Raw genomic sequence first — 12,080 nt, 5'->3', positions numbered from 1 at the left:
GCACAGGCTCCGGACGCGCAGGCCCAGCGGCCATGGCGCACGGGCCTAGCCGCTCCGCGGCATGTGGGATCTTCCCGGACCAGGGCACGAACCCTGCATCGGCAGGTGGACTCTCAACCACTGCGCCACCAGGGAAGCCCGGAGCTTTTTTTTTTTTTCCAATCCGTTTTTAATCTCTTGATCCTGTGACATCGGCAAGAAAGGCCTGCTTTCTACCACCTGCCCTTCGAAGGCACTTGCCCTTCGCTGGCTTGCAGGCCTGGAAAAGCCCCGTGTAAAGACTGGCCATTGGTCTCCTAGGTGGCTCGCTGGGCCAGCTCATAAAGCAGAGGGGCTGTCTGCCCGAGGACCGGGCCCTTTATTACCTGGGCCAGGCTCTGGAAGGGCTGGAATACCTCCATACCCGAAGGATTCTACACGGAGATGTGAAAGGTAAGGCTCAGGGCGCCTGTGGCCCTCGTCCCCATGGGGCTCCTTCCTCGCCCCACCCTGCCTGGTTTCCTCCCAGGTCTTCTGGGCCTGCTCCAGTAGGAAGGGGAAGTGTGTTCTCCCAGCCCTCAGCCTGGCACTGTAGTTTCCAGTGGGTGATGCCCACAGAGAACAGCAGATCAAGCTCCTACCACTCTGGTGACCACTGGGGGAGGGTGGGGACAGCAGAGCTGAGTGGCACTGTCCCCTCACCCTCAGAGATCCTGCCTGCTGCCTGCCTCCAGGCTGAACTGATTCCCTCCTCCCTCCCTCCATGACTAATGAAACTAATCAGAAGCAGCAGCTGCCATGCAGGGTCAGCCAGAAAATCGCCTCGCCGGAGGTGCAGATTGGGCCGGGGCCCTTGGTGACTCACCTGTTCCTCTTCTTCCCGGGGGTGGCCTGGCAGCCGACAATGTGCTCCTGTCCGGCGATGGGAGCCACGCAGCCCTCTGCGACTTTGGCCATGCTGTGTGCCTTCAACCCGATGGCCTGGGGAAGTCTTTGCTCACAGGTACGCCCCTCCCCGCCACCACTCCCCACAATGATAATAGCCAGTAGCCTTTACTACACATTAGCCATGCGCCTTCTCCTGTACTTTCCTTAATGGCAATCGGAGATGTGAGCACTTTAGGTCCACCAAGATACTTCAGCCCCACAGCAACCCTAGGTTATCATGAGGCTTTTGTTGTTAGGCTTAAATGCAATAATGCATATCAGGTGCTTGTTTCTGATGTTCCTGTTATACAGGGGCGGGAACAGAAAGGCTGGGTGCCTCGCCCGAGGTCCCCAGGTCTCCTACCTCAGAGCCCCCAGAGCTCCACCCCTCTTGTCCAGCCTTTTCTGGGGAGCTGTGCTCCCAGCCTGCGACCTCAGCCCTCCTGTGCCTCTGAGAGCGCAGCTTCTGAAAGCAAAATGGGAAGGCTGACCAAGCGGCTGGGGCTCAGTAGCTGAAGAAGTCCCTGTTTTTAACTTACATTCTTCTGATTATCAAAATAATCCATACCCACTGTAAAATATTTGGCAACTACAGTGTTAAGTGGTATGGAAGGGGAGGAAAAAAGAATTCTCACCATTCCTCTTGCCCAGAGAGATAATCATGAATATTTTAGATAATTCCCTCCAGGTCTTTCTTTTTTCCGTACATAGTTAAGGCCATTATAACACAATTTTGTGCCCTGCTTCTTTATTTATAGCGTTAGCATAAAATTATTTCATTTTGACCAAAGGAAAAACAGTCGTTTAGAAGTGATTCTTTGTTGTTAAAGGACCGTTGGTAATTCTGAAGGTGTAAGTTGAACATGGACACCTGCCCTCCGCTTTGAAATAACTGTGGTGTTTTCTTCTTATTACAAAAATATCTTTTCTAATATCTTTTGCAGAAAGTAAAGCTAAGTAAAAATAAAAAATACAAACCACCAGAAGAAAACACTGTTCACATCTGGCATCAATCTTTCTAGTCTTTTATGCATAGAAGTTTTCTTTTTCCTTTTTTTTTTTTTTTTTTTGCCCTACATTTTAGGAACATCATACCACTACTCGGTCTTCTACAACTGAACTTCCAGTGTCTAGCCTCCGCCCCCTTTTTGGAAAGCACTTTAAGGGTTTGGTCCACAGGGCAGAGCCCGTGTTTTGGATGATATATTCTCTGTCCTCGTCCCCAGGACAATCCCCGACTTGGCTCAGCCCGAGCAAGTTTGATTTGGAGGCTTTATCTCTATTGAAAGCACTTTGAGACAGTCAGGGTGCGTCAGGAATTGACTCGGGTGGTCATTGCCGAGGCTTCTGCCCATCAGAGTTCACAGTTGCCTCTTCTGTCTCTCCTCGCCTTCTCAGGGGACTACATCCCCGGAACAGAGACCCACGTGGCGCCGGAGGTGGTGATGGGCAAGCCCTGCGACGCCAAGGCGGACGTCTGGAGCAGCTGTTGCATGATGCTACACATGCTCAATGGCTGCCACCCTTGGACCCAGTACTTCCGAGGGCCGCTGTGCCTCAAGGTCCGTGACAGCGCCTGGGACAGCCAGCGGGCCCACGGGGCCCAGGCTGCGGGCTTGATGTGGCCTCCCATTTTGTCTGCTCTTCAGTGGCAGATGGGAGCAAGCAGAGAGGCCTCATCATACATGTGGGATCCTGACTAAAATACTTGGCTACTCGAATCTGAGGGTCCAAGGGCGGATCCTAGGTGAGGGGTCTTTTGGGGTTCATGGTTCAGGGCTCTCTTGCATCCACACCCCGGGCCGCCTCTGCCTGCCTCCTGACAGGAGGGGCCTGGGGGTCATGGGTGCCTCACCCCCTGGCTCTGTGCTGTCCTACCTGTTCTTGGAAAAGCCCCAGCCCTCACTCTAGACCAGGCCACTCTAGTCCTTGTGACCGACCCCAGCACAGCAGGGCAGGGGAGAGTGGGGAGAAGCAAGAACCGAAAGCTGGGGGCCAGGAAGTGACGGGGAGGCAGGCCTCATATGTTGCCTTTTAACCCTCAGATTGCCAGCGAGCCTCCACCTGTGAGGGAGATCCCGCCCTCCTGTGCCCCCCTCACAGCCCAGGCCATCCAGGAGGGGCTCAGGAAAGAGCCTGTCCACCGAGCGTCTGCAGCAGAGCTGGGGGGGAAGGTCAGCCTGGCGCTGCAGCATGGTAAGAGCCCCATGCTGGCTGCAGGGGGCGAGAGAGGCGGCGGGGTCGTGTAGTGGCCAAGAGCAAGGTCCTCAGCCTCTCAGAGCCTTGGTTTCCCCGTCTACAGCATGGGCCTGACACCAACCTCGGGCTTGTTAGGAAGACTGAGGTCACGTGAGTCAGAGTGCTCAGTACTGTGCCTTGTACTGTGCTCAGCACTGTGTCTTGATGCAGAGGCTGTGCTCAGAGATGGGGCAAGGGGTTACAACATATAAAGGGAGGCTTGAACTCATTAGTATCAGAGAATGTGAAATAAAGCCAGGTATCACTTTCTAGCCATTTGTGTGGGGAAAATCAGGAAGTTGGTGTCACGCCAAGTGGTGGTGGGGATGAGGGACGGTGGCCGTTACGCTCTGCTGGAGAGCACCTGGCAGCACTCCGGCAGACGTCTGCAGACCCGGGACCCAGCACCCCGCTCCAGGGCGCACCGCCAAAGAAACTCTGCCCAGATCCATGAGGGGACACGCCTGCGGATGCATGCTGCAGTGTCGTTTGTGGGAGGGGAGTCGGGTGCAGTCGGGTGTCCCTCCCTGGGAGCTTGGAGAGGCCAAAGGTGGGGGTGGGGGGGTGGAGGCTGCTCCATGCAGCACTCACAGCAACTAAAGCAACTCAGTGCTCGTGGGGCAACCTGGCTGGATCTTCAAGCCACAGTGCTGGCTGCAAAGAGGACCCACAGAGCGAGGCCTACAACACAGTGCCTTTTCTGTAAATTAAAAATTGATAAATAGGGCTTCCCTGGTGGCGCAGTGGTTAAGAATCCGCCTGCCAATGCGGGGGACGTGGGTTCGAGCCCTGGTCCGGGAAGATCCCACATGCCACGGAGCATCTAAGCCCGTGCGTCGCAACCACTGAGCCCCGCGCTCTAGAGCCCGCGCGCCACAACTACTGAGCCTGCGCTCTAGAGCCCGCGAGCCACCACGGCTGAGCCCGCGTGCCACAACTACTGAAGCCCGCGCGCCTAGAGCCCGTGCTCCGCAACAAGAGAAGCCACTGCAGTGAGAAGCCTGCATACCACAAAGGGGCGTAGCCCCCGCTCACCACAACTAGAGAAAGCCCACGCGCAGCAACAAAGACCCAACGCAGCCAAAAATAAAATAAATGTATTTTTTTTAAATTGATAAATAAAAACAACACATGCTTTGCAAGAATTCGATCAAACCCAAAATGACATGTTGGACATAAGTGAGCATCGGCCGGGGGCGGGGTAGGGGGTGGCAAGGGAGAGACAGTGGTTATGGGAGCGAAAGGGAATAAGTAAAACAGAAGAGAGACCTTGCATAGCCCCCCGACGCCAAACATAGATGGTAGTTGTAATGGCCCCAGGGCTGAGTTGCCCCCCACTCCAGAGGAATGGTGTCTTCAGGAAGCACCGACTATCGGGAAGGGAGGGGTAAGAGAGACGGAGGGTCAGCGAGGCCCATTCGCCTGGGAACTGTGAGTTGGCGTTACCGCAGGGCTATTTTTAAATCTTCTCCTTACTATTAACAACGTCGCAGTGGTTAAGAATCCGCCTGCCAATGCGGGGGACGTGGGTTCGAGCCCTGGTCCGGGAAGATCCCACATGCCACGGAGCATCTAAGCCCGTGCGTCGCAACCACTGAGCCCCGCGCTCTAGAGCCCGCGCGCCACAACTACTGAGCCTGCGCTCTAGAGCCCGCGAGCCACCACGGCTGAGCCCGCGTGCCACAACTACTGAAGCCCGCACGCCTAGAGCCCGTGCTCCGCAACAAGAGAAGCCACTGCAGTGAGAAGCCTGCATACCACAAAGGGGCGTAGCCCCCGCTCACCACAACTAGAGAAAGCCCACGCGCAGCAACAAAGACCCAACGCAGCCAAAAATAAAATAAATGTATTTTTTTTAAATTGATAAATAAAAACAACACATGCTTTGCAAGAATTCGATCAAACCCAAAATGACATGTTGGACATAAGTGAGCATCGGCCGGGGGCGGGGTAGGGGGTGGCAAGGGAGAGACAGTGGTTATGGGAGCGAAAGGGAATAAGTAAAACAGAAGAGAGACCTTGCATAGCCCCCCGACGCCAAACATAGATGGTAGTTGTAATGGCCCCAGGGCTGAGTTGCCCCCCACTCCAGAGGAATGGTGTCTTCAGGAAGCACCGACTATCGGGAAGGGAGGGGTAAGAGAGACGGAGGGTCAGCGAGGCCCATTCGCCTGGGAACTGTGAGTTGGCGTTACCGCAGGGCTATTTTTAAATCTTCTCCTTACTATTAACAACGTCCTTCTCTGGAGCCAATTCTGTAATTTTTAAATTTGCAGTTGTTACCTAGGAGGAAAATGGAATAAAAGAAATACTGTCCTAGTCCCGTCATCGGGGCCATCTTACGGAAGAGGCCTCCTCTGGAGACCACACACTGCCCTCCGAAGTCATGTCCTGGCCGAGCAAAGGGCCACCCTCACTGCCCGCTTCTGGCCCTCTTCTGCTCAGGAAAGGCCACCTGGCCTGGCCCATTTCCACCTCACCACGTGTGCTCTCTGTTTTGTAGTGGGAGGTCTGAGGAGCCCTTGGAGGGGAGAGTACAAAGAACCAAGACATCCGCCGCCACTCCAAGCCCACCCACCGCCAAGCCAAGGGCACCCTCACCAGACCCTACGTGCCCCACCAGTGGAGCTGTCTCCAGGGGAGCTCTCACCAGAGGCCCCGGGGCCCCAGCCAGCTGAGGACGCAGCAGGCGGGGCCCCTAAGCTCCAGCCTCCTCCACCCCCAGAGCCCCCAGAGCAGAACAAGTCTCCCAGCCTGCACTGGGGCAAAGAAGAGTCCGGGACGTGGGAACCACTGGCTCTGTCCTCCCTGGATCCGGCCCCAGCCAAGAACTCCAGCTCACCAGAGCGGAAGGCAACCTTCCCCGAGCAAGAGCTGCAACAGCTGGAAATAGGTAGGGGCAGCCATGGCCTCCAGGTCCCTGAGCACGGGCCTGGGCCCTGTACCAAGGCCTGGGCTTCGTCCTCTTCCCCCGGGTCAGCAGTCTGTGCAGAAGAACGCCAGCGGCACAGCCGGACCCTCCCAGTCTTTCACAGCCGTCTTCTGCCTTTCTCTGCAGAATTATTTCTGAACAGCCTGTCGCAGCCATTTTCTCTGGAGGAACAGGAGCAAATCCTCTCATGCCTCAGCGTCGACAGCCTCTCCCTGTCAGACGACAGTGAGAAGGTGAGTCGGCCGTGGACCGGGAGCCAGGGCACAGGGCAGGTGGCTTTGTGTCCGGCCAGTGAAGGGGCCGCGTGCAAGTAGTGGGTAAAGGGCAGGTGACAGGGTTGCCCATTCCTTCTGGGAGGGGTCCTCACTGGGGCAGGGGTCCTGGTTTCTCAGAATGAGACGGTCCATCTCCAACACACCTGGGAATTAGGGACTGGTTTGGCTGCTAGAATAGTGAGGGGAAAGGCTTGGCTTTGGTCCCCATAGAATTACTGTTGGCCCTCCGCCAGCCCAAGGGCCCCTCAGGAGCTCAGCCCTGGGCTGAGCCCCAATGCTCAGGAGAGCCACGCTCCAGCCTACGACATGGGCACTTCCTCGCCAAATCAGACCAAGGCCAGAGATGGTTCCCTGAGCCCGGGGGCCTGAGTCTGTGCCCACTCTTGTTTCAGAACCCGTCCAAGGCCTCTCAGAGCTCGCGGGACACCCTGAGTTCCGGCGTGCACTCGTGGAGCAGCCAGGCGGAGGCCCGCAGCTCCAGCTGGAACATGGTGCTGGCCCGGGGGCGGCCCACCGACACGCCGAGCTATTTCAACGGTACAGTCACTGATCCGCCTGGGACTGGGGAGTCTGAGAGTGGGGCACAGTGGGGAAGGGAGAGGAAGGCACCTGGCACCCAGAATTTGAGGTACCTGGCCATTAAGTTGGTTTAGAGTAAAGGCCCTGATCACCCAGATCCTTTCCTCATGGGGCAGTCAAGGACCATTGCCCCTTGTGAGCCGTTGACAGAGTCCCAGAAGGCCTGTAGCCTGGGGCAGAGAGCAGTCTTTCCTGGCCTGGAGTCCCAAAACTGAGCAATTAATGTCTTCTAAAGGGAAAAGGAAGAACAGGACCCCAAGAGCGTTTTAATCAAGAACTCAGCAATAGGGGCTTCCCTCGTGGTACAGTGGTTAAGAATCCACCTGCCAGTGCACGGGACACAGGTTTGAGCCCTGGTCCGGGAAGATCCCACATGCCACAGAGCAACAAAGCCCGTGCGACACAACTACTGAGCCTGAGCTCTAGAGCCCACGAGCCACAACTACTGAAGCCCGCGCGCCTAGAGCCCGTGCTCCACAACAAGAGAAGCCACCGCGATGAGAAGGCTGTGCACCGCAACAAAGGGTAGCCTCTGCTCTCCGCAACTGGAGAAAGCCCGCGCGCAGCAGCGAAGACCCAACGCAGCCAAAAAGAAATAAATATTTTTTTTAAAAAACTCAGCAGTAGGTTTGCTGAGATCCTCCTCTGACATTTGAAGTCAGAAGATGAGAAGGACAACATCTGTAGAGCTCTTGTTTTCAAGTGTGGTTGCGGAGGTCATGTTGTGATTTTGATAGAATGAGGGTTTCATCAGCCCACGGTTCCCTGGGGACAGTCATGGCATCAAGCCCCCATGCCTGGCCAGAGGCCGCTCCACCTCAGGGACTTACAATCTAAGTTGCCCACAATCGATAATTTAAGGATCTTTGTTTCCAGTTCCTTTCTGCTTTATAAGTTGAATTACGACTTCCCCACAGGAGCCAACCTTAGATCTTTGCACTGTGCAGGCCAAATTCCTGGTGTTGACAGGAAATGGCCAGTAAGAGCTAGCAGGGGTATCACATTACAGCCACTCCATCCTCAGTGCCATCTCTGCAGCTTCCCACAGCCACCCTGCTTCCCCCTCCATGGGGCGCCTTAGGGAGCTAGCAGCCGCTCTCCTGATGGTCACCTTACCTGCCTTCTAGGTGTGAAAGTCCAAATACAGTCTCTCAATGGCGAACACCTGCACATCCGGGAATTCCACCGGGTCAAGGTGGGAGACATCGCAACCGGCATCAGCAGCCAGGTAAGGGGGCAGGTACACGCTTAGGGGCAGAGCCCCAGAACCCAGTGCACCTAGCCCAGTCCTCCAGGAAGGAGGCTTTTGGATAAGTAGAAATGGCACCAGGGGGAAAAGTTGGCCCCAGATGTCCCCCGGGGTCCCAGGGCAAGACTGGCCATGGTCATTGAAGGGTCCTCAGGATCCACATTTGGGCCAGGTGAGATTCTGCAAGTGTTCCAGAATGAAAGGCAGATGATACCTCAGGGCTGCCTACTCGGCTGGAGGGAGGTGTCTGCCAGCACGTCAGGAGACCATCAGCACCGCACTTCTAGGACCCTTCGGTGCCCCTTGCCACTCTCAGGCCACTGGTTTCCCTGCCCCCAGATCCCAGCCTCAGCCTTCAGCTTGGTGACCAAGGACGGGCAGCCCGTGCGCTACGACATGGAGGTGCCAGACTCGGGCATCGACCTGCAGTGCACCCTGGCCCCTGATGGCAGCTTCGCCTGGAGCTGGAGGGTCAAGCACGGCCAGCTGGAGAACAGGCCCTAACCAGCCTTCCACCACTGGCTCCACTCGGCCAGAAGCGACCTTCCTTCTCGGTGCTCAGCGCTGCCCCCGAGACACAGGCTCAGCCTGCCTGCTCCCAGGGGTCTGCCGGCCTGTGGCTCAGCGGTGGGACCAGGGGCTGGCAGCAGTAAGGTGGGGCTAGCAGAACACCTCCCAGGATCTCCCACCTGTGTCCTTCCTGAGCCCACATGAGGAGGAGGAGGAGGAAAACAGGAGGCCTCTTCCCATGGGGAACACAGAGGGTCTTCTCTGCCTTGGTCCTGACAAGCTGGCCTGACCCATTAGGATCAGTGACCACTTGCTGGCAGTCAGGGGAGAGTGGCTTCCGGCCCAGGTCCCAGAGAGGTGGGCGAGCCCCTCCCTCGGCTTCCAGGCAGGTATGAGCATCTAATGACCTACCCCCAGGCCCAGTACAGGACTGGGGCAGCAGGTGTGCCTACCCTTGGGTTAATGGAGGGGGCCCTGTGACCCCCTTGGCCGGCCTTGCCTGGCCATCAGCCCCCCTTCTATCTCTAGGTGCTTTTCAGACCAGGTCAGGGAGGGAGGAATGCCTGACACTGGGGGCCTCCCTGGGAGAAAACACCACACTTCTCAGGGAGCCGCAACCCAGGCCCCGAGCTGAGCTCAGCTTCAGCCAAGGACCAGAGAAGGCGTTCAGGTGACATGGTTCTCAGTCCCTAAGCACATGCCCCTTTGCTGCTGGCCACCAGTCTTCCCCAGAGCATCGGGCCCCGAGCCCCAACCGCAGGCCCAGCACCGCCCCTGCCCAGCTGGCACTCAGCTCCCTCATCTGTAGTAGTGAAGGGTGACATGAGACCTACCTGACGGGAACGATCTGAGGACAGAGCACGATAGACTCAAGAGAAGGCAGCAGACGCAGGCGCTACTGTTACCCAGGCCACGGCTCTCAGCATCCTCACGTGAGCTTCCCGAGACACTCACTGATCCTGCTGCCCCTGGTCTCGGGGGCACTGCCAGCTGCACTTTGCACTCCGAAGACCTCAAGCACTTTCATGGCTGCCCTCCAGGAGGGCAGGCCAGCGGTTCTGCATGAGCACACAAGCAGGCCAGGACATGGGGGGAAGGGACTCAGCTCTAGACCCTTCTCCATGCATGTGACCCCTCAAACCTCCTTCAGGTTTCTTTAAGGTGAGCACCCCCTACCATCACCCAGCCCAGCCTCTTCTTTCCGGGGGAGCTGATCAGCACTCATGTAGCATTAATCAACTGTGAATCGTTGTGGGGTGAGGGGACGTCCCCTGAGATTCCATCTGGGGAGAAGCTCATCCGCACATTTTGCCAAGGTGGCCTCTGCCCAGCTCTCCACATTGAGCCATGCTGCTCCCCAGGGAGAGACCCCCGGCCCCCCGTACATGAAGAACTGCAGCCTTGGTCCTGCAGAGTTGAGAGGGAAGAGAGCGACTCGTGGGCAATAAAGTTTGAGGTAATGATAAGTGTGTTTAGGCCACGGTTGTCTCCACTCGCGCCTGCCTGTGTGCTGAACCTCACATCCTAACAGTAGCCTCCTTGTGCCTTCTTCGTGGGATCTTGTCAAGTCTTGCCCCGTAGGCAAGGACTGTTTTCAGCCCTTGAATGGGGCTGCTTTTCCCACCACTCCTCCCAGTTGGTGCTTCCAGTTCCACCTCTGAGCTATCCATTCAGACCAGTTAGGCAAGATTCCCCCACCCGGTGACAGCTGGGAAGTCCCTGGCAGAACACTGCCAGGCTGAGGGGAGGAGGAGGAGGATGTCTAGGCCTGGGCACTGACCCAGCAGGGATAGGTGGGGGCAGACCACATGCCCAGAACAAGGACATCCCCCACCGACCCGCTCCCCGCCACTCCTCTGTCCCTGAGGCCTGGCTTCCCGGGAACTGAACTGGGAGTGAGCCTGCACTCCCAGCCCTTCCAGCCACCCAAGTGTCTGCAGGTGATCAGAGATGACTTTCCCAAAGTCGATTCCCTGGTGGTGGGAGAGGACCTGTCTGAGGATGGATGCCACCAGCACACAGGGTGCCTTATCTAATCTGGCTCTACACCCCAAAGCTGTGCCCCAGCGTGTGTGCACTGGCCACACGTGCGCAACTTGTAAAGGTAAAGGTGGCAGGTTCAGCAGGTTCTTGGAGGGTCCTGGGTGCACGGAAGGGGCAGCGGCCTTGTGCCAGTGTGCCCAGGGCAGGTGCAAAGTTCAGCCTAGCTGACCCCAGGCTTAACAGGTCGCCGCCCTCCACCAATCTGGGCCTGCTGCAGAGAGCAGAGCCGCCCCATGTCTCCGGAAGAGGGGCATCCGGCTGCGGGGCGAGGTAGGGCAGCCCACTCCGGAAGATGCCCCCCAACCGCCAAGCCCACCCACGCGCCGGGATCGTGAGCGCTGTTCCCTGCCCGCCGGGGTCGCGGCAGGGACGTCACAGAGGCGGCGACGTCACAGACGCCGGCGCCCCCGGCGTCTCCACCGCCCTCCACAGCCCGCCACCAAAGAGCGCACTGGAGGCAGAGGGGCAGCAGCCACCAGCCCGCTCCCCGCCTCCCCGACAGAGCCTCGGTCAGCATGGGGGTGACAGGTGGGAGCGGGCAGGCGCGCGGCGAGGCGGGGCGGGCGCGGAGGGACGGCCGGGGCGGGGCCGGGCGGGAAAAGTTAAAGTGAGGGGCGGGGCGCCGGGGGCGGGGATCGGCCGGGGCCCCTGCCTGGCGCCTGAAAGGAAGGTCGACCCCAGCCAAAACCCTCGCGATCCCCGCGAGGATGAGGGGCGGTGCTCCCCTGACCACCACATCCACCCAGCGTTGGCCCTGCGCGGTGCACAAGCGTGTGTGTACACACGGGCACACCGAGGGGTGGAGGCCGCAGACCCGGCGGGTTCTTGGAGGGCTTCAGGGTACCCGGAAAGAGCAGTGGCCCTGTGCCCAGAAACGACACATGAATTATCCCAAACTGCCGAGAACCACCCCCAAATCAAATCAAGTTGTTCCTGGTTGATGCTTGGAGCTTTTGCAGGGAAAAGCAGTCTGCTTCAACAGATGTTTACTGAGCGCGTCCGGTGTGCTTTGCACTCTTCTCTGTACCAACGAGCAAAGATGTTTGCCCCTCAGGGCCCTGGATCTCCCAGGTTTCTAATAATGGGGGCTCAGATCCCCTCTCCCCCGAAATGGAGGCTTCCTTCTCAGGACCTTCTCTCCCAGGAGGACATGGGCCAGCCTTCAAAACGTGCCAAGAACCAACTACCAGAGAGCAGCTTTCCCCAGTCCCAAATGCCTAAGGCAAATAAATTGATGCAGACAACTTAAATCACTCCTGCAACATTTATTGCAGCCCCTTCAGGACTTACTCTTTTTTTTCTTTTTCTTTTTTCTTTTTTTTTTTTTTAATCTCAGCGAGAACAGTAT

The 12,080-nt window shown here is 57.5% G+C and overlaps 2 protein-coding genes across 2 annotated transcripts in view; both read left to right on the top strand.

Annotated features, from left to right (window-relative positions):
• MAP3K14 (mitogen-activated protein kinase kinase kinase 14) overlaps positions 1-11,008 on the top strand; it is a 44,942-nt gene extending 33,934 nt beyond the window's left edge. Inside the window, exons 8-16 of the mRNA XM_024130461.3 lie at positions 301-432; positions 878-982; positions 2,305-2,468; positions 2,952-3,102; positions 5,648-6,037; positions 6,203-6,309; positions 6,744-6,888; positions 8,058-8,158; positions 8,519-11,008. Of these exons, the coding sequence (XP_023986229.1) occupies positions 301-432; positions 878-982; positions 2,305-2,468; positions 2,952-3,102; positions 5,648-6,037; positions 6,203-6,309; positions 6,744-6,888; positions 8,058-8,158; positions 8,519-8,683 (1,460 nt within the window). The 3' untranslated portion in view covers positions 8,684-11,008. The remainder of the gene's footprint in view (positions 1-300; positions 433-877; positions 983-2,304; positions 2,469-2,951; positions 3,103-5,647; positions 6,038-6,202; positions 6,310-6,743; positions 6,889-8,057; positions 8,159-8,518) is intronic.
• SPATA32 (spermatogenesis associated 32) overlaps positions 10,498-12,080 on the top strand; it is a 14,927-nt gene continuing 13,344 nt past the window's right edge. Inside the window, 3 exon segments of the mRNA XM_028498123.2 lie at positions 10,498-10,629; positions 10,916-11,234; positions 11,237-11,260. Coding sequence (XP_028353924.1) covers positions 10,498-10,629; positions 10,916-11,234; positions 11,237-11,260 — 475 coding nt within the window.

This window comes from Physeter macrocephalus, chromosome 14, assembly GCF_002837175.3.
Source record: "Physeter macrocephalus isolate SW-GA chromosome 14, ASM283717v5, whole genome shotgun sequence".
In the NCBI taxonomy this organism is placed as follows: Eukaryota; Metazoa; Chordata; class Mammalia; order Artiodactyla; family Physeteridae; genus Physeter; species Physeter macrocephalus.
This window is presented reverse-complemented; position numbering and strand designations above follow the sequence as displayed.